Here is a 24,668-nt window from a genome sequence, read left to right on the forward strand (position 1 = left end):
TTTATACTTGAAAAGTATTAATTAATAGGGAAATTTTTGTCCAACCTTTTATCATAGTATAGATTTGCACATGATACAAATCCAATAAGATAGACCATTGTTTAGGTTGATTTTTTTTTGTATGCTTGAATCCAAGCACCAAGGGGGTCGAGTGGCATCCTATTAGCATGGACTGGGGCACTTGGGTTTGACTCCACAAGCTAGAAAAAAATGTCTATTGAGCAAGTAGCAACGAAACTACAGAACTACACAAAAATACTACCAAGTAGGAGTGGCATCCTACTTCCTACTTAACCTGACTACTGAGCCTTTTCCATACATTTACTTACACAGCTATAAATAATACTTCCAAATAGCAACAAAACTACAGAAAACACATCAGAACAAGTTTGCATTATTGCAATAGATAATTTAATTCCAACAATAAAGAAAAATAGAGCAGGAAAAGAGAAAGGAGATAAGAATTTCACCATATCAAAATTGAACCTAATAACAGCTACACAAATCTGTGGGGCCAAAAAGACATTAGCCTGCACATTAAAGAATCTTTGATTAGAACTAAGTGTAAGCCACCATCAAGTAATCTGATAAATGTTGCATGAAATTAACATCTCATAAATCCTAAATTTTACATATTTCTAACCAAACATCATTTATAGAAGAAAATGAATGGATAGTTGAGAATGATCAAACATATGAAGCCACCAATTTCACTAGTATTTAGAAAGAAAGATTACTCCATTGGTGTTGAAGCTTGTCTTGCACTACCAGTCCCAAGCTCAAAGGGAGTGGGTGCATCAGGTTATCATTTGTCACAAAAAGGTGGGACTTAAGTAATTTTAACAGAAGGGTGGGGAAGATCAAGAACATCAATAAGAATCATAATAGTGGGGTGGAATTAGACAATGACATAAATAGAACCTTTCTTAGGAGTTTGACATTTTTTTATATGGATACATATTTCTTATTTACAACAGATAACTTTTTTTGTAATTGTCATTCATGAAGGGGGAAAGGCAGCATTAATAACGTAATTTTTTCAACTTAAAATTAAATGCATGAAGGTGCCAACTGGCTGAGTTGGTGATGTAACATGTTCATTGTAATAGAGACCTGGATCAAATTCCATCTTCCTTTGGGTTAATTGGTGTTTGGGAATGAGTTAAACTCCCACCCCTCAGTTGTTTATCCCATTTGCCTTGAAAAATCTTTCAACAACTTCTCAAGAGCTGTATAAAAATGCTCAAAGTTGTATATAGGTATAATTAACCAATTTATTATTCACTACTGCATATATCATATAGAAGCTCCAGTTCTTTTTCTCTCTTCCGGTTTCCCATAAACTTAAATCGGTAGTGTTGATTACAATAAATTTCGTCAGTTGAGTTGCTAGCTAGTTTATAACCATGAATCTTGTTTATTCTTTGATATTTAGTTGTTGATTGCTTCTTTTTATATATAAGTAGATATGAAATTGGTAGCAGATAGATTTTTTTTTTTTTTTTGCTTCTCCATTCTTTCTCACATATTCTCATTTTTTCTAGTTCTCTTCTTCTCTTCTAGTTATCCTTATAAATGCATGTAAACAAAAGAGACAAAATGGAGCATTGACATACTTTCCTTCCTAAATTTCATTTTTGTTTTGGAAAAAAAAGTTATGAAAAGCTTAACCTCATCCATATAAGTGTCATATGATCAAATATAACCTCATCCATATAAGTTAATCCTTATATCTTTCATTGAAAATTTTAAAAATTTTCTCATTGAATGTACTTTAGATGGATAGCTTGGATGATCTGACGCTGATTGCAATTGTTGGCGCTGCTTCTTCTACTGCTACAGTACTAGAGTATGCATTGCCTTAGTAGATGAATATTTGAATTATGTTAATAAAGAACCATTCAATAGTCGACATGTACAAATAATGATTTATTAAAACGCCTTTATCATACAAAGGAAATTGATTGTTATAATCAACTTAGAATGGGAAAAGAGTCATTAGCAATGTTGATAAAGATACTTGATAAGCTTAAGTTTATAACACCCAGGGACTGTGGGCAGATGCAAGATTAGCCCATCAGGTATTATCCTCAATGGTCTTACACTTAACCTCTCAGCCCATAACGATCATACACTGCCCGACAAGAGAGGATCTCGCCCTCGGCTGCAAGGAACAGTGTTGCACTCTCTGCTTGTATGGATACCGGGAATTAAATCCTATTTGCAAACATTTCGAAACCATAATATATATACTTTTATATCTCATATAAAATATATTTTCCAAAACAAATCTCAACGATTGAAATTGGCTACCGGCAGTCTTGGTTTCCATCAGTGAGAGTGCATCCCCGATCATTACCTTTGCCCGACAAAGGGGCTGATCCTGTCACTATGATCACCCACTCAGATGAATTCTCAGAGTGTCCCAACATACCCAGGTTTTGACCCCTGCTAAGGATCTCACTATTGGTACATCAAAGACAGCCCAATCCAACACCTAGTGCAGTATCATAATCGAGTCTAGCGGTCGGGTGTAACTTTCCAGTTTTGCCCATCATTCTCCAAGGTCCAGGGCAATACTAGAAATCTGGTCCAGTTCAAAGATTCAATTAATCCTACACTGTATGTGCCTAGGGTCTCACCCCGGTGGATAAGACAAGCCACCCCTACCGACTTGGTGGCGCCATAGTGTCAGCCTTGTCAAGATAGGTCTCCCCAGACTGACCCACTGGCTGTGAACATTCTAAACTAACTTGAGTCTCATTAAGTGTCCAGTTTAAGGGTATTACACAGAAACATACCAAGGGAACATGAATCAAATATGCACTTTTATTCATTTACAATAAACTCATAAAGTACATCATTTTGATTGAAGCTAAGGGAATACAAAATTGTCTAACAGAGGTCCTCTCTTATCAGGCAGTGTATGATCATCATGGGCTGAGAGGTTAAGTGTAAGAGCATTGAGGATAATACCTGATGGGCTAATCTTGCATCTGCCCACAGTCCCTATGTGTTAGAAGGTGGTTTGGCCCAGGGACCACATAGGGTAAGTGTTGGGCCCATAGAGCCCATGAGATGGGTTTCACGGGGTGCACTATCCATAATAGTGTATTCGACCAGGCCTTGTAACAAAGGCTGAGCCGAACCCATGTGTCTGATGTGTAGATCAATGGTTGGGTCCCAGACCATACAAGGAAGCCCAATTGGGCAGCAGTTTGGAAGGCTAAGTAAATACATAACCTTAAATGGGCCTTAAGCCCATTTTGAACTGGGCTAATTTGATTAGTCACTTAAAGGGGCGAATTCTAAGATGGATCAGCTGATAGGATTGGGCCCAGACCCTATCCACTAAGACAGTCCAATTAGATCTTGAAACCTCCTAATTATATTAGGAGATGGTTGATCTGATTTGTAGATAAGATAAGGGTAATCCCTTATCACTTATAGGAACTTCTAATCCAAATATGATTTGGATTAGCAACTCCTAATGGGATTAGGAGCTGATCCCTTTAAGATTATAAAAGGAGGAGGGGACGGCAGCCTTTTGACATGCAACACACAACTCCTGTCTTTAGAGCATAAATCACAAGAAGAGAAAATTCTACACCCTGCAAATACTTTCTTGCCGCCTCCTTCTGAAGGGATAGGAAACCATCATATGGACGCCCAAGATTGCGAAATAAAGGGGGGGTGAATTTCAAAAATTTTTCTTTCCCTTCAATTGGGAATCGAATTCTCTATTTAGAAAATCATATTTTCAAGGATCATTCTTGAACCATAAACTGAACCAGATCTAAATCAAAAGGATGAGAGAGAGATAATACCTGATACAGAGAAATAATATCTCTCAACGGAGGTGTTCACGCCAAAGGTAGAAAGCAAAGTCTGCTCCCACTGAAGATGGCATAGTGCAGGGTGGAGCAGAATCAACAGTGTCCTTCCTAAGAACTTGATTCTTCCCAAGAATCACATGGGCGGCTAGTGAATACAACTCCCACCAATCTTTTCTCCAAAAGGTTGGAATCAAGATCTGATCTTGATTTCTCCCATGCAATGGAGATCGAACTGCTATAGGCGGTGACTGCAGGAAGGAGGCGGCTAGAGAGAATTTGCAGGGTGCAAAATTCTCTCCTCTGTGATCTCAGCTCTGAAGACAAGACTGTTGATCAAAGCCCCGGAGTCAATACACCAGGATGCAGAAGCTACCAACAAATTGGTTTCTATAACACAAGTTTCGAAGTTACCTTTCTTGGATTCCAGGTAGGCAGGACAGTTCCTTTTCTAGTGGCCGGTCTTCTTGCAAAAGTGACAGGCATCCGATGCCTTATCTTTCTTCTGCTTCTTGCTCTTAGTGGCTTTCTTCTCAGGCTTCTTTGCCTTCCTCTTTCTCTTGCCTGTCTTGCCAGCTTCAACAAGCATGGCTACAGGCTCATCCTTTCTAATCAGATCTTCAGCTCTTTGCAACATATTGCTGAGCTCTTGTAAGCTGACATTCAGCTTGTTCATGTTATAGTTCATGATGAACGGATTAAAGGAAGGAGGCAAAGAGTTAAGGATAGCATCTATCTGGGTTGCAAGGTCCAGCCCGGATCCAAGAGCCTCCAGTTCGTTGATGTATCCCATCATCGAAGACAATGGTCGTGAACTTGTTGACCCTTGGACATTTGTGCAGTCATGAACTGTTTCAAGACCTTTTGTCGAGTAGAACGATTATGCTCTTCATACATTGTCCTGAGACTGTCCAATATGTCTTTGGCAAGTTCAATCTGATCGAACTGCCTCTGTATCGGGTTGTCTAAGGAGGCAATGATGTAACACCGGGCAAGGGAGTTTTTCTCCTCCCATTCTTGATAGTCTCTCCTTCGGGCCTCAGAAGCCCTATCACCCGGACGCTCCGGGGCAGGATTCTTTGCCACTTTGTCCAGCTTTTCAGAAGCTAGGACCAGCATAAGGTTCCTATACCAGTCAGCATATTTTGGGCCCTTCAACTTGTTGTCATCAAGCAGTTTTGCAAAAGATACGTTTGCCATTTTCTGATAAAAGAGCAAACATCAGTCCACAACCTAATTTGATTCATGTTCATTTCATAGATATGGACTTTAATCAACGATCCATTTCCATTTATTCGTCTCTGAGATTTCCCTCATTTCTCAGTGACGAAGACTACGGGTTGTCTCTGGAAATGTGGGAAATTACATAGGGTGCATGGAGCCAACTGTTTCAACTGCATAACCCCACCACCTTTCTGTGAAGGATCACATCCACTCATCATATGAGTTTAACCTTTGGCCTCTGTCAAACAAGGTTTAGAGCCGTTTTCAGGTAAACCTTTCTGTCCAGTGAGTGCTTACCCATCATATTCGTGAACACCAAGGTACCATGAGAGAGTTCCCATTTTCTAGTGAAGCCCCTCCCACATCGGTCTATGACGCCCCTATCATCTTATGAAACACTCAAACAAGCCCAACAGCAAATGGATAGCCCATTTTTTGGTGCGTTTCCTCATTACTGAAGGACCCATCCTCATGCTAATGATGGAAGGCCTTTAGAGAGTTCATCATATGAATCTCCCTATCACATGCACTCATATTACCTGGAGGGAACAAAATTATGCCCTAGTTTGATTTAGGTCAAACCAAAGTGGCTCCCACTGACTTTCATAAAGCCAGATTTCGGTGGGCCTTGAATCGGCTAGGGTTTCGCACGTAACCGCTTGATGAGGTGTGGGGCCCACCACTAAGGGAAGTCATCCAATGACCAAAAGGGACATCATGGCAATGATGTGCATTCAGCCATGGTTTGCACAAGAGCCACTGTCGAATGAGCATGGGCCAAGTACTTATGGCCCATGTACGCAGCACATCACACATCCATACATCACATGTAGGGATAAATTGATCCAATCAATTAACTATCTGTAAGGCTCGTTGGAAGCCCGTTAAAATTCCATAATATTAACCATTAATATTATCTAGGTATATGGGCTGAATTAGGATTACCCAGTTCGGCCCATATAGTTTTATCCTTTAAAATGGGCTTTTGCAGTTTTAACTATTTAAAACTGGGCCTTTACAGGCTGGACCGAATTAACCATTTAATTAAATATCAATCCTTAGGCCCATTAGTGGGAAATTAGTGCTGACTTTCAGCCTTGATTAAACCCTAGAATTGGTCCAAACAGTTTTGAACCAATCTTAGTTCGAATGGGTCTAGGGTTTGATTTTTAATTAAATCCTTAATTCAAGAAAATAATCTGAAATTAAATACTGATAAAAGGAAAAACAAGAATCAGTCAAACAGTGCTATTCGCACAATCCTTCCTGCAAAATAGAGGTTAGATCATAGAATGCAGTTTCACAAACTGCAAATCGCAGATAGCATTTCTCTCATCTGCGAAATCTCCTTCTCTACGAAATCTCCTTTTCTACGCCGCCAACTTTGATCCAAAATAAAATAAATAGAAATCCTATTTCTATTAATAATTACATCAGATCGCTGGGGTCTCACCCCGGTAGCTGAGACAAGCCACCTCAACCGTCTTGATGGCACCACAGTGTCAGCCTTGTCAGGATAGGTCTCCCCACTCCGACCCACTGGCTGTGAACTTTCTAAACTAACACGAGTCTCAATAAGTGTCCAGTTTAAGGGTATTACACAGAAACATACCAAGGGAACATGAATCAAATATGCACTTTTATTCATTTACAAAAAACTCATAAAGTACATCAATTTTGATTGAAGCTAAGGGCATACAAAACTGTCTAACAAGGAAATATTCCTTTCAGGCACAGAGTCACTCTCTCCAAGAAGATGTCTCCCAAGACTTCTGAGGAGATTGATGGCATGAAGGACGTTCCCTATGCCTCTGCCGTAGGGAGCATCAAGTATGCCATGCTGTGCACTCGCCCTGACATTGCTCAGGCAGTAAGTGTAGTAAGCAGATTTCAGGCCAACCCAGGGCAGGAGCATTGGACTGCTGTGAAAAACATACTCAAATACCTTCGAAGGATAAAAGAGTTTTGTCTAGTATTCGATGGTAGCTTACTACAGATCCAAGGGTATACAGATGCTGATTTCCAGTCGTATCCAGATGATAGAAAGTCTACATCTGGATATGTTTTCATGATAGGATCGTGTGTTGTTTGCTGGAAAAGCAGCAAACAGGGGTCCACTACAGACTCCACAACCGAGGCTGAGTACATTACCGCAAGTGAGGCTGCCAAGGAAGCCGTGTGGATGAAGAAGTTCGTTCACGAGTTGGGAGTAGTTCCATCCAGCACATCACCCATTCCATTGTTGTGTGACAACAATGGAGCTACTGCTCAGGCTAAGGAGCCACGAGCCCACTCTAAGTCGAAGCACATCGAGAGGAAGTACCATGTACTGAGGGAAATTGTTGGTAGAGGGGACGTCTTGATTTAGAAGGTAGCATCAGCGGAAAATGTAGAAGACCCATTGACAAAGCCACTATAACAAAAAGTGTTTGAGAAACACATGGAAAGCATGGGACTCTTGCTAGTACCTGATTGGACCTAAGTGCAAGTGGGAGCTATTAGATAGTTTTGTATGCCCTTAGCTTCAATCCAAATGATGTACTTTATGAATTTATTGTAAATGAATAAAAATGCATATTTGATTCATGTTCCCTTGGTATGTTTCTATATAATACCCTTAAACTGGACACTTAATGAGACTCGTGTTAGTTTAGAATGTTCATAACCAGTGGGACGGTCTGGGGAGACCTATCTTGACAAGGCTGACACTGTGGTGCCACCAAGTCGGTTGGGGTGGCTTGTCTCAGCTGCCAGGGTGAGACCCTAGGTACACACAGTGTGAGGTTAATTGAATCTTTGAACTGGACCAGATTTCCAGTATTGCCATGGACCTTGGAGATTGATGGGCAAAACTGGAAAGTTACACCCGACCCCTAGACTCGATTATGATACTGCATTAGGTGTCGGATTGGGCTGTCTTGGATGTACCAATCAGCGAGATCCTTAGCGAGGGTCAAAACCTGGGTATGTTGGGACAGTTTGAGAATTCATCTGAGTGGGCCCATAGAGCCCATCTGATGGGTTTTAGGGGGTGCACTGTCCATAATAGTATATTCGGCCAGGCCTTGTAACAAAGGCTGGGCTGAACCCATGTGGCTGATGTGTAGATCAATGTTTGGGTCCCATGCCATACAAGGAAGCCCAACTGGGCAGCAGTTTGGAAGGCTTAATGAATACATAAACCTAAATGGGCCTTAAGCCCATTTCAAACTAGGCTAATTTGATTAATCTTTAAGGGGGCGAATTCTAAGATAAGATCAGCTGATAGGATTGGGCCCACACCCTATCCGCTCAGAGAGTCCACGATCTAAATGAGATTTAGATTTGAAAACTTCTTAATTAGATTAGGAACTGGTTGATCTAATCTACAGATAAGATAAGGATTATCCATTATCTTAAAGGGACTTCTAATCCATATATGATTTGGGTTAACAACTCCTAATGGAATTAGGAACTGATCCCTTTAAGTCTATAAAAGGAAGAGGGGGCGGAAACCTTTAGACACAACATCCAACAGACTCAAGTCTTGTCTTTAGATCTAAGATCACAGAGGAGAGAATTTTGCACCCTGCAAATTCTTTCTAGCCACCTTTTTGCTGCAGCCGCCGCCTATAGCAGTTCGATCTCCATTCCTTGGGAGAATTCAAAATTGGATCCTGATTCCAATCTTTTGGAGAAAAGATTGGTAGGAGTTGTATTCACAAGCCGTCCAGGTGATTCTTAGGAAGAATCAAATTCTTAGGAAGGACACTATTGATTCTGCTCCACCTTGCACTGTGCCATCTTCAGTGGGAGCAGATTTTGGTTTCTACCTTGGGCGTGAACACCTCCATTGAGAGATATTGTTTCTCTGTATCAGGTATTATCTCTCTCTCCTCCTTTTGGTTCAGATTTGGTTCAGTTTATGATTCAAGAACGATCCTTGAAAATATGATTTTCTAAATAGGGAATTCAATTCCCAGTTGAAGGGAAAGAAAAATTTTTGAAATTCACCCCCTTTATTCCGCAATCTTGGGCGTCCATGTGATGGATTTCCTATCCCTTCAGGATTTTCTATCCCTTCATGAGCCGAGCAGCGAACTGGTCCGACCGGCGAAGTATCTGACAGGACGGCCTAGAATTCGAGCCAAATCCACCCATCATGTCGTGAACTCCCCACACCAAGTCAAGACCCCTGGCTCGGGGAGTGGGAGGCAATTGATGGAGGGTGATTTGGCCTGACCTCGTAATAAGGGGACACATGGACGTGACTTGACATGGGTGACAACTCGGCATAGCCAGCTCGCTACAAAGTAATAGTCCACTACCCCGAGCTAGGGATCCTTTGAGCTGAAATCATCCCGAACTAAGTGAAAGAATGGTAGGATCCATCTAATGGACGCCATAAAGGTTGCGGAATGGGTGGGTGAATTTCAAAAATTTCCTACCTTCTCTCAACTGGGAATCATATTCCCTAAATTTAGAATACAATATTCAAGGATCCTACTTGAACCATAATCAAACCAGATCTGTACCAAAAGATAAATGGGAGGAATATACCTGATCCGGAGAAGCAGTATCTCCCAAAGTTGGTGTTCACACCCAAAGAATGCTCCAAGATCCGTTCCTGCTGAAGATGACACAACTGTGAATGGAACAGAACCAGCAGGGTGCGTCCTACACACTGGATCCTTCACAAGAATCCTCTGGAAGTACTAAACACTGAATCTTTTTCAGTCTTTCTTGCAAGACTGATGTCAAGAACAGATTTCTTGACTTTCTTTTCTGCAAAGATCTAATCTTGCAATGGCAGAAGGCGGCGGCAGGAGGAGATCTCCAAATCGAAAAAGGCTGAACTGCTTTTTCTCTTTTCTGGAGAGTATGAGATCTGATCTCAATTCGCAGGAACCTTTCTTGCGATTTTTCTTGGTTCTTTTTTCTCCTCCTTTCTTCTTGATTAAGAAACCTCCTTATTAGGAGTTATCCCAATCCAAATCAGTATTTGGATAGGGGATAATCTTAATCCTTTCTGCAGATAGAGTTAGCTTACTCCTGATCTTATCAGGAGGTTACCAGATTCAAATCTAATTTGAATTTGGTCTCTAAGAGTGGATAAGGCTAAAGGCCCAATCCTTTTACTAACTTTAATCTCAAATTCGCCCCAAGGATGGGTGATCATATCAGCCCACCTCGAAATGGGCTTCTGGCCCATTAAGTGTTCAGTGTCTAATTACTTTCCAATCTACTGCTCAGTTGGGCTTCTTTGTATGGCGTGGGACCCAAGCATTGATCTACACACCAGCCACATGGGTTCGGCCCAGCCTTTAATACAAGGCCCAGCCGAATTCACTGAAAAACTCAATGAACCCCTTGAGTCCATCATATGGACCCTATGGACCCAACACTTACATTAAGTGGTCCCTGGGCCAAGCCATCTTATAAAAACCCAGGGACTGTGGGCAGATGCAAGATTATCCCATCAGGTATTATCCTCAATGGTCTTACACTTAACCTCTCAGCCCTTAATGATCAAGCACTGCCCGACAAGAGAGGACCTCTCCCTCGGCTACAAGGAACAGTGCCACACTCTCCTCTCACATGGATCCCGGGAATTAAAACCATTTGCAAACAATTCGAAACCGTACATATATATATAAATATATTAATTTTGCAAAACAAAATTCCAACGATTGAAATCAACTACCGGCAGTTTGGTTTCCATCAGAGAGAGTGCATTCCCGATCATTACCCTTTGTCCGACAAAGTGGCTGATTCTGTCACTATGATCACCCACTCAGATGAATTCTCAAACTGCCCCAACATACCCAGGTTTTGATCCCCGCTAAGGGTCTCACTGAATGGCATATAAAAGGCAGCCTGATCCAACACCTAGTGAAATGTCATAATCGAGTCTAGGGGTCAGGTGTAACTTTCCAGTTTTGCCCATCTATCTCCAAGGTCCAGGGCAATACTGGAAATCTGGTCCGGTTCAAGGATTCAAGTAATCCCATACTGCATGTGCCTCGGGTCTTACCCTGATGGCTGAGACAGGCCATCCCAACACTTGGTGGCACACCAATATCAGCCTTGGCAGGATAAATCTCCCCAGACTTATCCAACGGTTGTGAACATTTAAAACTAACATGAGTCTCTATAAATGTCCAGTTTTAGGGTTTTACACAGAATTAAACCAAACAACATGAATCAAACATGCAAAGTACATCAAATCAGATTGAAGCTAAGGGCATACAAAACTGTCCAACACTGAGAGCACCTCGATACTCATCCCGAGCTAAGGGCACCTCAGTACCAGGTTGCGACATCAATTCATAATTCAGTTTGGGGTGTACGACCCTTAGCTCGAGAACATTAGTTCGAGGTAGAAACCAGCTCGGGTATACTGATCTACCCTCAACATAATCCCGATAATCACTCTACCGGTTCCCGAATTCCATGGGATCACGTCTCGTGACAACTAAGCATTATCTCCCCATCCGATTCGGGCGGAAGTGATTAGCCTTATCAAATGATGCACGAACAGGCGTCTTTCTCTATGATTTTGAAGATAACATGGAACACACGGAACCCCATATCAAGAAATCCTCCTTCAATTTGTCGGACCACCTTCTCCTGGTGTTGATGATCAATCTTTATGAACTTTTCCTTCCATATACGTGGCTCCGGCATCCCTGAAATATTGATTAATCATATATAAATTAAGAACACGAGGGGTAGCGCTCCTGGTTAATTAAGAAATATATATATATATATATATATATTGAATTGGGTTCTAGATTCTAATTAATCCCTTCAATTCATCAAATAATGCTTGTTGAAAGCAAGAAGAAAGGGAAAAATATATTAAAACGCATATATACCGTCGGCGAGTTCGATTATAAGACAGTGCCGACCGTTCCATCACCTTGAAGAATATCAATTTTCTTGATGACATTGGGCATAAGCTGGACGAAGAGTCTGGGCAGCTGCGGTGAGCTATACACAGCCCAAATATCATCAACAGGCACGCCTACCTCCATCCCGTTAACTACACGGCCGATCATCATCTTTTTCTTCGTTGGGATGATGCAATTGCAATAATTCAGACAAAGAAACAAATTAAGATTGAAATTTGTAACTACACGGCCGATCATCATCTTTTTCTTCGTTGGGGTGATGCAATTGCAATAATTCAGACAAAGAAACAAATTAAGAAAGAAAATTGTTCAAGTTTTGAATGTTAAGTTTCGCTTGATATGTGCCCCTTTGATATGCGAATAATGCAATTAATATATGATGTGCCCCTCTTGAAACCATGGATTTTAAAAATGAATTGGTGATCGAACTACTCAGGGGTACGGTTATCGGTTTGAATGGTCTGACTGTTCGACCTGAATAAGCAGTTCGTTCTGACAAAAAAATAAAAAAATAAAAAAATAAAAAAATGGTCAAAACTGTTTGAACAGTTCGAACAATTAACCGGCCGGTTCAGCGGTTTGTTGACCAAAATCAATAATTTTGGAAGAAAAAAATAGTTTTAAAGGAAAACAGAACCGATCAAATAACCGATTCCTTATTTTTCCAGTGCGGTCCGATTTTGAAAACAGTGCTTGAAACTCATAAACCTAATCAAACTTATATATATAAACCATTAAATCACATGTTAGTCACCTAGATAATATTATTATTAAGGATGGTATATATCCCGTCTCGGTCGACTCACGAATTGGGGTTGGGTTATTAACATGAACACAATCCAACTCAACCTGAGTTTTACCTCTACCTTTGAGCTTTGATGAGCTGTACATGGGCCTGATATTAGACGTCCTATCATTTTCTCCATGTCTTTGAGAGAAAGGGGTGGAGTAGAATCGACGGAATTTTATTTTATTTTATTTATTTATTTTGTCATCAATAATAGACAGAGTGAAATCATTGGCACAAATTTAATAAAAAACTTAAATAATGTATCTACTCATTTAATTGCATTAACGGAGAAAGCACTCAACTTAGAAATTTTAATATGCAACCGAAATTTTTGTGATTTCCAGAATTCCAGGCATGTGATGATCAATTATTGAATTACATTTTATACACACTGAGTTACTGTTTTATTTTTATATAGACAAACAACATCCTGTTACCGAATACAAAACTTGATACACACTGACGACTCAAGTAGTACTTAAAACAGAGGAAAGTATCCAAGAATTAAAGGGACGCCAATCAAGAATCATTTGTTCTGAATGACATAGTTTGAAATTGCTTTGGCCGCTCCCCATAAATTACCAGCAGAAATAAGATTAGCGTTGCTTTCGAATTTTTCATCGAGCTCGAAAGCAGTGGTGGATCGAATGATGCACGAACAGGCGTCTTTCTCTAGAATTTTGAAGATAACATCGAACACACGAAACCCCATATCAAGAAATCCTCCTTCAATTTGTCGGACTACCTTCTCCCGGTGTTGATGATCAATCTTTATGAACTTCTCCTTCCATGTACGTGGCTCCGGTAACCCTGAAATATTGATTAATCATATATAAATTAAGAAGACGAAGGGTAGAGCTCTTGGTTAATTAAGAAATATTTATATATATATATTCTTTTTTGAAATGGGTTCTGGATTCTAATTAATCCCTTCAATTCATCAAATAATGCTTGCTGAAAGCAAGAAGAAAGGAAAAATATATAAAACACATATACCGTCGGCGAGTTCGATGTGTAAGACAGTGCCGACCGTTCCATCACCTTGAAGAATATCAATTTTCTTGTAGACATTGGGCATAAGCTGGACGAAGAGTCTGGGCAGCTCCGGCGAGCTATACACAGCCCAAATATCGTCAGCAGGCACGCCTACCTCCATCTCGTTAATTACACGTCCGATCATCATCTTTTTCTTTCTATGCAATTGCAATAATTCAGACAAAGAAACAAATTAAGAAAGAAAATTGTTCAAGTTTTGAATGTAAAGTTTCGTTTGATATGTGCCCCTTTTATACGCGAATAGTGCAATTAATATGTGATGCGCCCCTTTTAATTTTGACTTGTATTTTCCTTTGTTTTGTCGTCTGATCAACTTCGGCGACTCGCGTTTTTCAGATTTTGTCGGAAAGAAAAAACGCGTTGGAGATAAGGCTTGTCTTTGTTGAATTTTTCATCGAAAAAATAAAGATATATTTGTAAGCAGTTGCGATGTAGTAACAACGAAAGCGAATAGTGAGTATTAATCTATTAAAAAATCCGAATTCAGATCTCTGCCAACAATTAGACGCTCCCAACTTGTACATGATCGCGTCATTCATCAAGTGTACATACATTGAATTAAGACTTGGTCCCGGATTAGATAGTCGGATCATAAAACCCGGGAACCGGAACTTATTTCGGTCTTTTCGATGTCCCTAGTTTCTCAAATTTCTGATTAAACTATCAATATTATGTGAGTGGATTTTCTACTTGGGCTGTTCGCTTTTTAGAAAATTATTTATGTAAATAAATATATTTAGGGAAAATAAAAAGCTATTATTTCCCTTTGAAATCTGAAAAGCAGTATATATATGTTTTTAAACTTTTCAAAGAGGCTCTTAAAATTTTAGTTGTTTGGGTTGGATCAGTTTTCCAATCTCTGAAATTTATCAAACACCACCTAGTTTTCTAAACTTTAGATCATCCCGCCTGTATAATGCCTATATTAAAATTTATTAGTTTACTTAATTTCATGATGGAGCGATGTGAATTTGAACAATTATTGAGGATAACCCTACTGTCACATCATCAGGAACTGTCATGTCATTAGATAGATTTCCATCTATAGATGTAATTCTATCTAGATTGAGATAGAAATCAACTAACTAAATAGATTCTATTAGATAGAGTTTAAATCCAAGAAAAACTCTATGTGATAGAGTTCAATGTTATCTAACTCCCCAATTATTATTGTACTCAAACAGTTTGGCTTTTCTACTTGTTGTGTATTTTCCTAACTATAATAGAACATGCAGCTGGCTTTCAAACATGCATAACGAATTATTGAATTACATTTATATTTTAGACAAATAAATTAAAACTTGCAACCACAAAAGAAGGGCATTGGCCTCAAAATCAAAGTACCATTTTATGTGAATGGCGACATGTGTACACAAACATCTAACAGACACAGACACGATAATTACTCGATCAACACGTACAGAGGAGAACACACACTTTTGACGGACACAAACTCGAAAACTACTCAACAGAGAGGAGTAGATCTAAAAGTGGAATTATTAACTGTTTCTAAGAAATGAAGAAATAAATTACAGGAATCAAGAATCACAAAATTCCCCCAATAACCAGATTAGTTGTTGCCGTTCTTGGATTTGGATTTGTTCTGTATGACATAGTTTGAAATTGCTTTGGCCACCCACCACAAAGTACCAGCGGTAATACGGTTAGCATTGTCTTCAAACTTGTCGTCGAGCTCAAAGGCAGTGGTGGATTGAATGATGCATGAGGAGGCGTCTTTCTCTATCACTTTGAAGATAATATCGAATGAACGAAACCCAATATCAAGAAATCCTCCTTCAATCACTCGGACCAATTTCTCGCGTTCTTGATGATCAATCTTTATGAACTTCTCCTTCCATGTTCGTGGCTCAGGAAGCGCTGATCGATGAAACAGTAATTATATTTAAGTATCAAATTAAACCATCATCGATTAATAAGAAATATTTCAATTCATTCATTAATGCAATAATTGCCTGGCTCGTGATTATATAGACTGGACTATATTTTGAATATATATAGCAATAAATTAAATAAAATGACGAAAAGAAGAAGAAATTAAAGTGTAATGCAAGAAATATATATATATATATATATTACCGTCGTCGAGTTCAATGAGAATGACAGTGCCAACCGTTCCATCACCCTCAAGAACATCATTTCTCTTGTAAACTTGGGGCATAAGTTGGACGAAGAGTTTGGGCAGATCGGGCGAGCCATACACAGCCCACACATCATCTGCAGGCACCCCTACTTCCATCTCGTTAGTTACACGCGCAGTCATCATCTTGTTAATTCAAAATTGATGCAAATAAACAAATTAAAGGCTAAGCTCTTCGAACAAGTTTTGGATGTAAGGTGTGTTTGATTGATCTGTAGCTAGTAGCCTTTTTATATATCTACTCTAGGTATGGTATGTAGAGATAGATCTTCGTCTTTGTTTAATTTTGACTTGTATTTTGTTGTCTCTCTTGTACAGCATTAACTTTCAGAAGCTTCGACGATTCTCTGCATGCATGTCTACCAAAGTTTGAATTGTGCTAACTCCCACCATGCAATAACTTGACAGCTCTCAAGCACGTTTTGGATAAGTCTTAGCCGACGGATTCGTTTGACTCCTTTTTCTCTCATTGATTAAATGATAATGAAATTACTAAAAAATCCAAAAGTATAGGTAGGTTTGTGATAGCGTGTGAATGCGGCGATAACAACAAAGGAGAACCAGCCCGAAGACTTCAATTGAGAAATTGTTCAATTTCCAACCAAATAGGGACGTCAATGAATAATGACCTGTTCTGTACCGGCTGGCTGCTCTGTACTGTAGGCGGTCCATTTGCCGATGATGCAGACCAGTCTATTTGTTTTGGCCGTCTATCTTTTTGATATGGCTAAGGCCATGATGGATAGGCAAATGCAATTTCAGATAAACATTCATGATCATTTATGATAAGCCTGAACTTCTTGGATTGCAAAGTCTTGGGCCAAGGATGTCAAATTTCTTGGGTTAAGGAAGTCAAGTTTCTCTCAAGTTTTGTCTAGATCATACTCGTATCAAGCCTGTACATAATATATGTTGGGCTCAGGCCAACTAAGTCCTATGTCTAGATCAGACTCGTATTTATATCTTTTTATCTTCTAACTGACGGTGAATTAACGCCAAGTACGAAACTGTCACAAAATAAAAGTTTGGATACTAGATTGTCGCGTTTTAAAGTTTGGGTACTAAATTGGCACTCGGCCTAAAGTACATGGTACCTATGGGAATTTTTCCAAATATTTATTCATGCTTTCTTACTTTTTAGATAAATAAGACATTGACGATTTTAATCACAAAATGTCATTATTAAGAGGACAATTTGTCCATCTAAACAACTTTCCCTCACTAAAATTTTTTATAAAATTAAAAATACTGTTATATGTAATATAAACTATTAGAGGTGGATATACCGTTTACACAATTAGATTTTATCTAAATCATGATTGGGCAGTACATGAGATAATGATTTCAAAGAAAAATAATCACTCTTGATAATCAATACCAGACATTATCAAAAATGATTTTTAAAATATCGGCTGCCAAAGAGTAAAATGACTCAAATAACCAAAATGGGTGACTTTTGACAAATCACCGGTTTTTGAAAAATCAGGTGAGTGGAATTGATGATCATAGATGCCAAAAAATCACTTAAAACAAATTAAAAAGTGCAAGCCTGAAAGAACGGCATTGGCAACATCTAGACACAAACTTTGACATGCACATGCAGATTCCAGAGCTATATTAAACATCCTAATATCAAAAAACCGCATTTTATACATTAATCCTCGGCCCTAATTTAGCATCAATTCCGAGGCTAGCATCCACCTTAATTGTATTTTGGGCTTAGAAATTCTGATTATGGGCTGAACAGTCATTCTCTCTAATGGTTAACGATACTTATTGTGAGTGTAGGTGGTTTTTTTCTAAAGTTTTTCGTGGAAACATGGGTAATTCAGGTGTTGGTAGGAATCAAGTAGTGGGTGTTGGCCTGTAGACCGCTAAACTACGCTACACATTGCATTTGTGACTGGTGAGATTCTGATGTGTTTTCTTGCTCTATTTTTCTTTATTGTTGGAATTAAATTATCTACTGCAATAATGCAAACTTGTTCTCATGTGTTTTCTTTAGTTTTGTTGCTATTTGGTAGTATTATTTATAGCTGTGTATGTAAATGTATGGAAAAGGCTCACTAGTCAGGTTAAGTAGGAAGTAGGATGCCACTCCTACTTGGTAGTATTTTTGTGTAGTTCTGTAGTTTTGTTGCTTCTTGCTCAATAGACATTTTTTTCTAGCTTGTGAAGTCAAACCCAAGTGCCCCAGTTCATGCAAGTAGGATGCCACTCGACACCTTGGTGCTTGGGTTCAAGCATACAAAGAAAAATCAACATAAACAATGGTCTATCTTACTGGATTTGTATCATGTGAGAATCTATACTACTATAAAATGTACAAATGTTCACATAATATTTCTGAAATTTTGGTTGGACAAAAATTTCCCTTTTAATTAATATTTTTCAAGTATAAATAAGGGTAAAAGAAGTATTTCACATGTTTAAGAAAACAGATAAAAAGAATGAAATTAAAGACTGCAATTACTCTTCACATGTTTAATAAAACATTTAAAGATTGAAATCAAAGACCATAATTGCTTCATGTGTATTGAATATTAAGTTGGTAACTGAATTACTTGGTCACTTTCATATTAGACATTATCTAAAGTATAAATAAGGAGAAAGCAAGTATTTTATACCATGATTGAGAAAAACTATTAAAGACTGAAATTAATGACTACAATTTCTCAACGTGGATGGTAATTGAAAGTGTCCAAAGACCAAAGTATATTTAATATTTAGTAAATGATATTGTATATATGTGTCTTCCTATTTTGTGTACAATTGTCCAAAATAGAAGCACTAGAGAAAGGGGAAGGAGAGGAAGGGGAGTTTAGAAGCGATATGAAGGTTGTTTTAAGTTGGAAATGTTGTTTTCATTTTGTGTGTGTGTGTGTGTGTGTGTGCGTTTGTTGGTTTAGGTTAAGGAAGTGATGTGGGTTGGGTGGGATGTTGTGGTTCATATGGGCCTGGAGTTTCACTTTTAATTTTTAGGGTATGTTTATTCTATAAAATTTCTTCTTATTTATCTTAAAAAAATAATCTCATCAAAACCCAAGTGTTCTCCATTAATTGGTTGTCACATTTAGGGGTGGTAACGAGCTGAGCTTTTCACAAGTTGCTTGAGCTCGGCTCCTGAAAACCTTGGCTCGACTCGGTTTTAGTCGAGTTCGAGACTACAAGAGCTCGTCTCGCAAGCCAACTCGAAGATATATATATATATTATATTTAATATATAATATATCTAATAAAAAATTATAATTAATAATTAATATAATTCTTAATTTCTTAAATATAAAATAAAAAAAATTATATTATAATTTTTATTTTTATAAAATATATTTTCTATATATTTTTATAATAAACTATTTATAAAATATATAATAAAATATAAAATGAGCCGAGTCGAGCTAAGCCAAGCTCGAGCTTATGAACTTTTGACTCAAGCCAAGCTCGAGCTCAAGGTTCTGGCTCAAACCGAGCTCGAGCTCGAGCTCAAGCCTTGTAGAATAGTCTTGAGCTGAGCTCAAGCCTGGTACTATTCGGCTCGGCTCGGCTTGAATCCACCCCTAGTCTCATTGAATGAATAATGGGATTTTTATTTATGGTAGATTGCTGAAACCTCACCTAAAGTTTCTAACCATTGTTGTTACCTGCCCTAAAAGTTGGTAAATGCAATCACTTCTCGTGAACTTTCTAACATAGTTGTAAGTAGATCCCCTGTTCGAACCATCGAAGAACAGACACAAAAATGTTCAAAATACCAATGCATGCAGTTACAATTGAGGATGGATTTTACGAATATATGTGTGTGTGTGTGTGTGTGTGTGTGTGTATAAAAACTTTATGAACAAAAAAAGTTGTAGCTTTACCTTTTAGTGATTGACATGAAGGGAAAATTGGGAAAATAAATCAATTTCTAAAATGAGATTGGAAGAATTTGGAATAGCAATTGATGTGGATAGATGATGTGTGGCTCATTGTGACACTAGCAAGTGCACTAGCCGTTCAAGTAATAAAGTAGTGAGTGAAGTATCGTTCCCACGAGGATTTAAGAAACAATTACCAATACTAAATTGAGCACTTCTTATCTGATCAACAAATAAATCAAAACTCTAATGAAAGCTAAGAAATCCTAAATTAAAATCTATCTAAATCATTGGTCCAATTGCCTTCAATTCAGGTTAGAAGAGTAAGCAGTAAATGTCAATCTCAGAATTCAGCAATCTATCAATTTGGATCATTCGAATAAATCATGATTGAGCCTTGGTTTGGTGAAACCCCAAGGTCATGAACAGCCTCTCTCAAGCGCATGTTCATCCTATGCATGAGTGACGGTTCTTCTATCTCTAGCAAGAATCTAATCCCCATGCATGCATTTCTCCAAACACTTCTAAGCCATCAATTCAAATCTGAATTGATCACCAACTGAATTGTGCAAGTTATCTCTAACCTTGCACTCAATTCAGTTCTTGAATAGTAGATCTGAATTCCTAGAGTCTCTCTCAAGCACTCTAGGAATTCCAAGCAGTAGATTAATTCGCCCAATCTGAAAATTGCAGATCTGAATTCTCTTTCAAGCAATTCAGATCTTGCAATCTCAGATCTGAGAATTCAGATCTGAGTTTTGAAGGTTAGTTGGCCGAATTACTCTACAATCACACCCTTATTCAAGAAACTTCAAGTACAATGCATGACCATTTGAATGAATCAAAAAGAATTAGATTGCTGAACTGGAATTTTACAAGCTGAAATACATCAAGGAAGAATGGAAACAAGGAGAAAGAAGAAAGAAAAAGAAAATATACAAAGAAACTGAATTCAAATCAAAAGAGAATGAAACTACAAATGATTTATTACAAAAGATCTTTGAATCACAAACCCTCAATTTGAACTCACCTTCTCTTCTAGCTTGCTTGTCTTGAACTTCCTTCAGCCCTTCTTCTTCTTCTTCTTTGCGCCTAGCCTTCTTCTCTTCTCTTCTCTCAAGGTGGCCGAACCTCTAAGAGTGGGAGAGCCTTCCTCTCAAGCAATTGAACAACTTTCTCCCCTCCTAGAGGCCACCTTATATAGTTTTTCAAGGGGGCTCTTGCCCCTTCTTGAAGCCTCTAGAATGGGGTGTATTACACCCCTCATGAACCTTCTAGAGTGCTCCCTCCTTCTCTTCAAGAAACATCTAGGAGTTGCCGCCCCTAGCTCCCTTTGGGCTGCTATTTGGGCTACAACTTAGCTTGCTTTTGAGCTCATGTGGGCTACACTCTAGGCTGTTATTTGGGCTAAAAATGGGCCTTCCTTGCTGGGCCGAATTCTCCTCATAGCTTAGGCTTTATTTTCTTGGGTTTTCTCAAGGAATTCACTTGCTCTTTTTGGGCCGAAGTGCTCTCTCTTGCTTCCACGACCGGGCTGGACTGAAATTGGTCTTTTTGAACCTTCTTTTCTTGCCTTTTTCCTTCCTTTTCTTGGATTGATTATCCCTGAACTTATTCTTCACATTAAGCTAAATTAAGGCAAAAATTAATAAAACCGGCATAAAAATCCATGCTAAAGTCCTCAAAAATTATAGATAAATTGTAAGTTCATCAAATACCCCCACACTTAAGCTTTTGCTTGTCCTCAAGCAAAGACATCAGCCATAACTTAACATTCCCCCCTTCTGTTCTCACCATTTACCTAGTGAACTTTTTAAGATAGAAATGCATTGAGTAGTCGGGGAACTTTTGTAAGTGCTCAACTCTTATTCTTGTAAATTACCATTTGAGATATGTATCAGATCCGAGGAAAGGAGAATATGAATTTCATCATAGTCTAGCCTTCACTCCTAATTCATATATAAATCAGCTCCTTAATTGTCAAGGTTAATAATCAAATTTCACTAAGTTTCACATCTGTAACTAAATCTCAATGAGAGTTCAACTTTAGAGTGCCCCTTTGAACCTCGGTTGTCACCACAATTACTTATTTCTAAGGGTGAGTGCATCTTATGCTCCATCTCACCCTTTTCTTTCTTTCTTTTTTTTTTTTTTTTTTTTTTTGGTGTGAGTGCATTTTATGCTCCATCTCACACACTTTTCTCTCTCTTTTCTTTTCTTCTTTTTTTTTTTTTTTTTTTGGTGTGAGTTTATCTTATGCTCCATCTCACACTGGTCACTTACTTGAGGTAGGACTCATGTTCTGAGCTGCTAGTTTTACTATTCAACTCAAAATAGCGGAGTCAATTTGGGCTTTTGTCCTTCTTTGCAATTATTGAACCTCAAGAATTAGCACTTCAGATGTGCACTAGCTCTCTTAACCATTAACAATGAAATCAAGGGCTTCCATACACATGAAGGAAGTTAGGGCTAGTCATGCTGAAAGGCATATTCAGCTCCCCTTTTCTCATGCATATATCAAATTGGGTCATTCACAAGAATAAAATCTTAACAAGTACATCAGTCTCCCTCAACTCATTGAATTCCTTCTTAAAAAAAATCATCAAATAAATAGTAATGAACTTGAGGGGTTCAAGTCTTTTTTTTTTTTTTTTTTTTGGTTATGTCATTGCCTGCATATGTGTGTTGGGGTGCATGGTTTCAGCCCCCATACCCTAGCCTCGGGCTCACTCCCCCACACTTAAGATGAACATTGTCCTCAATGTTCGTAGTGTTAGGCAGTAACAATAAAACTAGCAAGAGCATCATCAAGTAATAGAAGGTATTTAGAGGACTTCCCTGAAGATCATTCTTAAATTCTGCAATATGTTGTCGGTGGAAAACTTCTTCTGCTAGAAATCACTTGCAAACTAGAAGAGGAGATCAGTATCTTTATTCAATTAAATTCTAAGAAAAACTAACTAAACTTAAATGCTATGAAAAATAAAAACAAAAAGCAAGTAAGACAGTTTATGACTAAGTATCTGAATTGGGAATTCTCCCAACAGCATCTTGTTCCCTTGGGTTTACCATGGTGTTACTAGGTAAGGTACCCGGAGCCCTTTCTGAAATCATTTGTGCCAGCTGCCCAACCTGAGTTTCCAAGTTCCTTATCGATGTTTCGTTTTTCTGAAATCTATTTTCCGCACTAGCTATGAACTTGGTCATCAGCTCCTCCAAGTTAGATTTCGGTTCCGGCTGATAGAAGTTTTGGTGGAAAGGCTTAGGTGCATGCTAATTCAGGTGGCCTCTCCATCCGGGGTTATGGGCATGATGGTACTGATTTCCTAGATGTCTTGTAAAGTTGCCAACAAAGTCTACTTGTTCTGTGGACTGAAAAGTCTGACTGCCAACTTGGAATTCAGTGCTATCATGGCCTCCCCCACACTTATCATACTGTACATGCATAGCTGCCATCTGCATCTCATCAAATTTTTTGCTAAGTGCTCCTATTTGTGCAGAGAGAGCTGTGTATGTATCCACATTATGAAGGCCATGCTGCTTTCTAACTGGTGTCCTTTCTGAATGCCATTGGTAGTTATTGGCTGCCATCTCCTCGATGAGTGCATGGGCAACCTCGGGAGTCTTATTGTTTATGGAGCCCCCAGCTGCTGCATCTAAGATGGTCTTGTTTGAATCGGTCAAACCATTATAAAATGTTTGCACCTGCAGCCAAATCGGAAGGCCATGGTGAGGAACCCTCCTTAGTATCTCCTTGTAACGTTCCCAGGACTCATAGAGAGATTCCCCCTCTTGCTGGAAAAAAATAGTGATGTCATTCCTCATTTTAGCAGTTTTAGAAGGGGGAAAATATTTAGAGAGAAAACGACTGGCCATTTCGTCCCATGTGGCTATAGATCCTGCCGGTAATGAGTTCAACCAAGCTTTGGCTTTATCCTTCAAAGAAAATGGGAATAACCTCAGCCGGATGGCATCATCACTTACCCCATTGTGTTTGAAGGTGTCACAGATTTCCAAGAAGTTAGCAATATGGGCATTCGGATCCTCATGGGCCATACCACAAAACTGAACCGTATTTTGTATCATTTGGATTATGGCCGGTTTAATTTTGAAGTTATTGGCAGCAATAGTTGGCCTGATAATGCTGGAGACAGTCCCGGTGAGGGTAGGCTTGGCATAATCCATCATAGTTCTTTGTTCAGCCATTTCTTGTGCTTCTTGTCTGACTTGCTTAGCAGCTCTCAAACGGACACGGAGAGTCCGTTCAATCTCCGGGTCGTAAAGGATCTCTTCCAGTTCAGGTCTGCTTGTCATAAACTGTAAAGGTCAAAGCAATAAAAAGGCCAATATTCACAAAAGAAAATAAATAACTAATCCTATTACAACTGAAAATGTAAAGTGAAGTATTGGAATATACAAACCTACATCCTAAAATAAATAAATGCAGCTAACTAAAAGCATATCAACATCTTATTCAATATACAAAATTCTGTAGCAATTTACAAACAGGTCTGAATTCAGCAATCTCTGAGTAGAACAACAGTTTACAAATTCCACTTCTTTATATTGCTGAAATCAGGGACGGGATTTAATTACACAGATCTAAACTGCTGAGAGCTGAAATCTCAGTAGCTACTGAGAACAGTAATATACAGTTATGAAATCTTAGCAGCTACTGAGGACAGCCAAGTGCGGATCAGCAGTGATTGTGTTCAGGTCTGAGTTTCATATTAAAAGGCTCTTCTGTGCTACTGAAGGTCAATACACTAAACTAAAGTCAATGTACAAAGGATTGATAGCAATTCAGACATCAGTTCTACACAAAATTGAGATCAGCTCTGAAATCTCAGAAGCCAC

General features: G+C 38.7%; 2 protein-coding genes and 1 non-coding gene across 3 annotated transcripts; 1 reads left to right on the forward strand and 2 right to left on the reverse strand.

The window, feature by feature from the left end:
* Nucleotides 1–11,543: 11,543 nt before the first annotated feature.
* On the reverse strand, nucleotides 11,544–13,984 carry LOC148880876 (norbelladine synthase-like). Its single transcript, XM_088977457.1, has 4 exons — nucleotides 13,737–13,984; nucleotides 13,270–13,550; nucleotides 11,939–12,106; nucleotides 11,544–11,714 (listed from the first exon to the last, which is right to left on the reverse strand). Exons 1-4 carry the CDS (start codon nucleotides 13,921–13,923, stop codon nucleotides 11,559–11,561), a joined length of 792 nt encoding a protein of 263 aa, XP_088833583.1. The 5' UTR covers nucleotides 13,924–13,984; the 3' UTR covers nucleotides 11,544–11,558.
* A 1,135-nt stretch (nucleotides 13,985–15,119) lies between these two features.
* On the reverse strand, nucleotides 15,120–16,174 carry LOC148880877 (norbelladine synthase-like). Its single transcript, XM_088962960.1, has 2 exons — nucleotides 15,894–16,174; nucleotides 15,120–15,674 (listed from the first exon to the last, which is right to left on the reverse strand). The coding sequence occupies exons 1-2, from the start codon at nucleotides 16,078–16,080 to the stop codon at nucleotides 15,367–15,369; spliced, it is 495 nt and encodes a 164-aa protein (XP_088819086.1). The 5' UTR covers nucleotides 16,081–16,174; the 3' UTR covers nucleotides 15,120–15,366.
* Nucleotides 16,175–23,532: 7,358 nt separating this feature from the next.
* LOC148880878 (small nucleolar RNA R71) lies at nucleotides 23,533–23,639 on the forward strand. Its single transcript, XR_016106279.1, has one exon. It is a non-coding gene; the product is annotated as a small nucleolar RNA R71 (small nucleolar RNA).
* Nucleotides 23,640–24,668: the final 1,029 nt, after the last annotated feature.

This window comes from Nelumbo lutea, chromosome 1 (genome assembly GCF_056320005.1).
Source record: "Nelumbo lutea isolate HS-2025 chromosome 1, American lotus-T2T, whole genome shotgun sequence".
NCBI classification, from domain to species: domain Eukaryota; kingdom Viridiplantae; phylum Streptophyta; class Magnoliopsida; order Proteales; family Nelumbonaceae; genus Nelumbo; species Nelumbo lutea.

Coding starts and splice junctions, on each gene's coding strand:
- LOC148880877 (XM_088962960.1), bottom strand. CDS start 16,080: ATGATGACTGCGCGTGTAACTAACGAGATGGAAGTAGGGGTGCCTGCA. Junction 15,675..15,893: donor TCTCATTGAACTCGACGACG/GTAATATATATA, acceptor TTCATCGATCAG/CGCTTCCTGAGCCACGAACA.
- LOC148880876 (XM_088977457.1), bottom strand. CDS start 13,923: ATGATGATCGGACGTGTAATTAACGAGATGGAGGTAGGCGTGCCTGCT. Junction 13,551..13,736: donor ACACATCGAACTCGCCGACG/GTATATGTGTTT, acceptor TCAATATTTCAG/GGTTACCGGAGCCACGTACA. Junction 12,107..13,269: donor ACTATGTCATTCAGAACAAA/TGATTCTTGATT, acceptor ATCCCAACGAAG/AAAAAGATGATGATCGGCCG.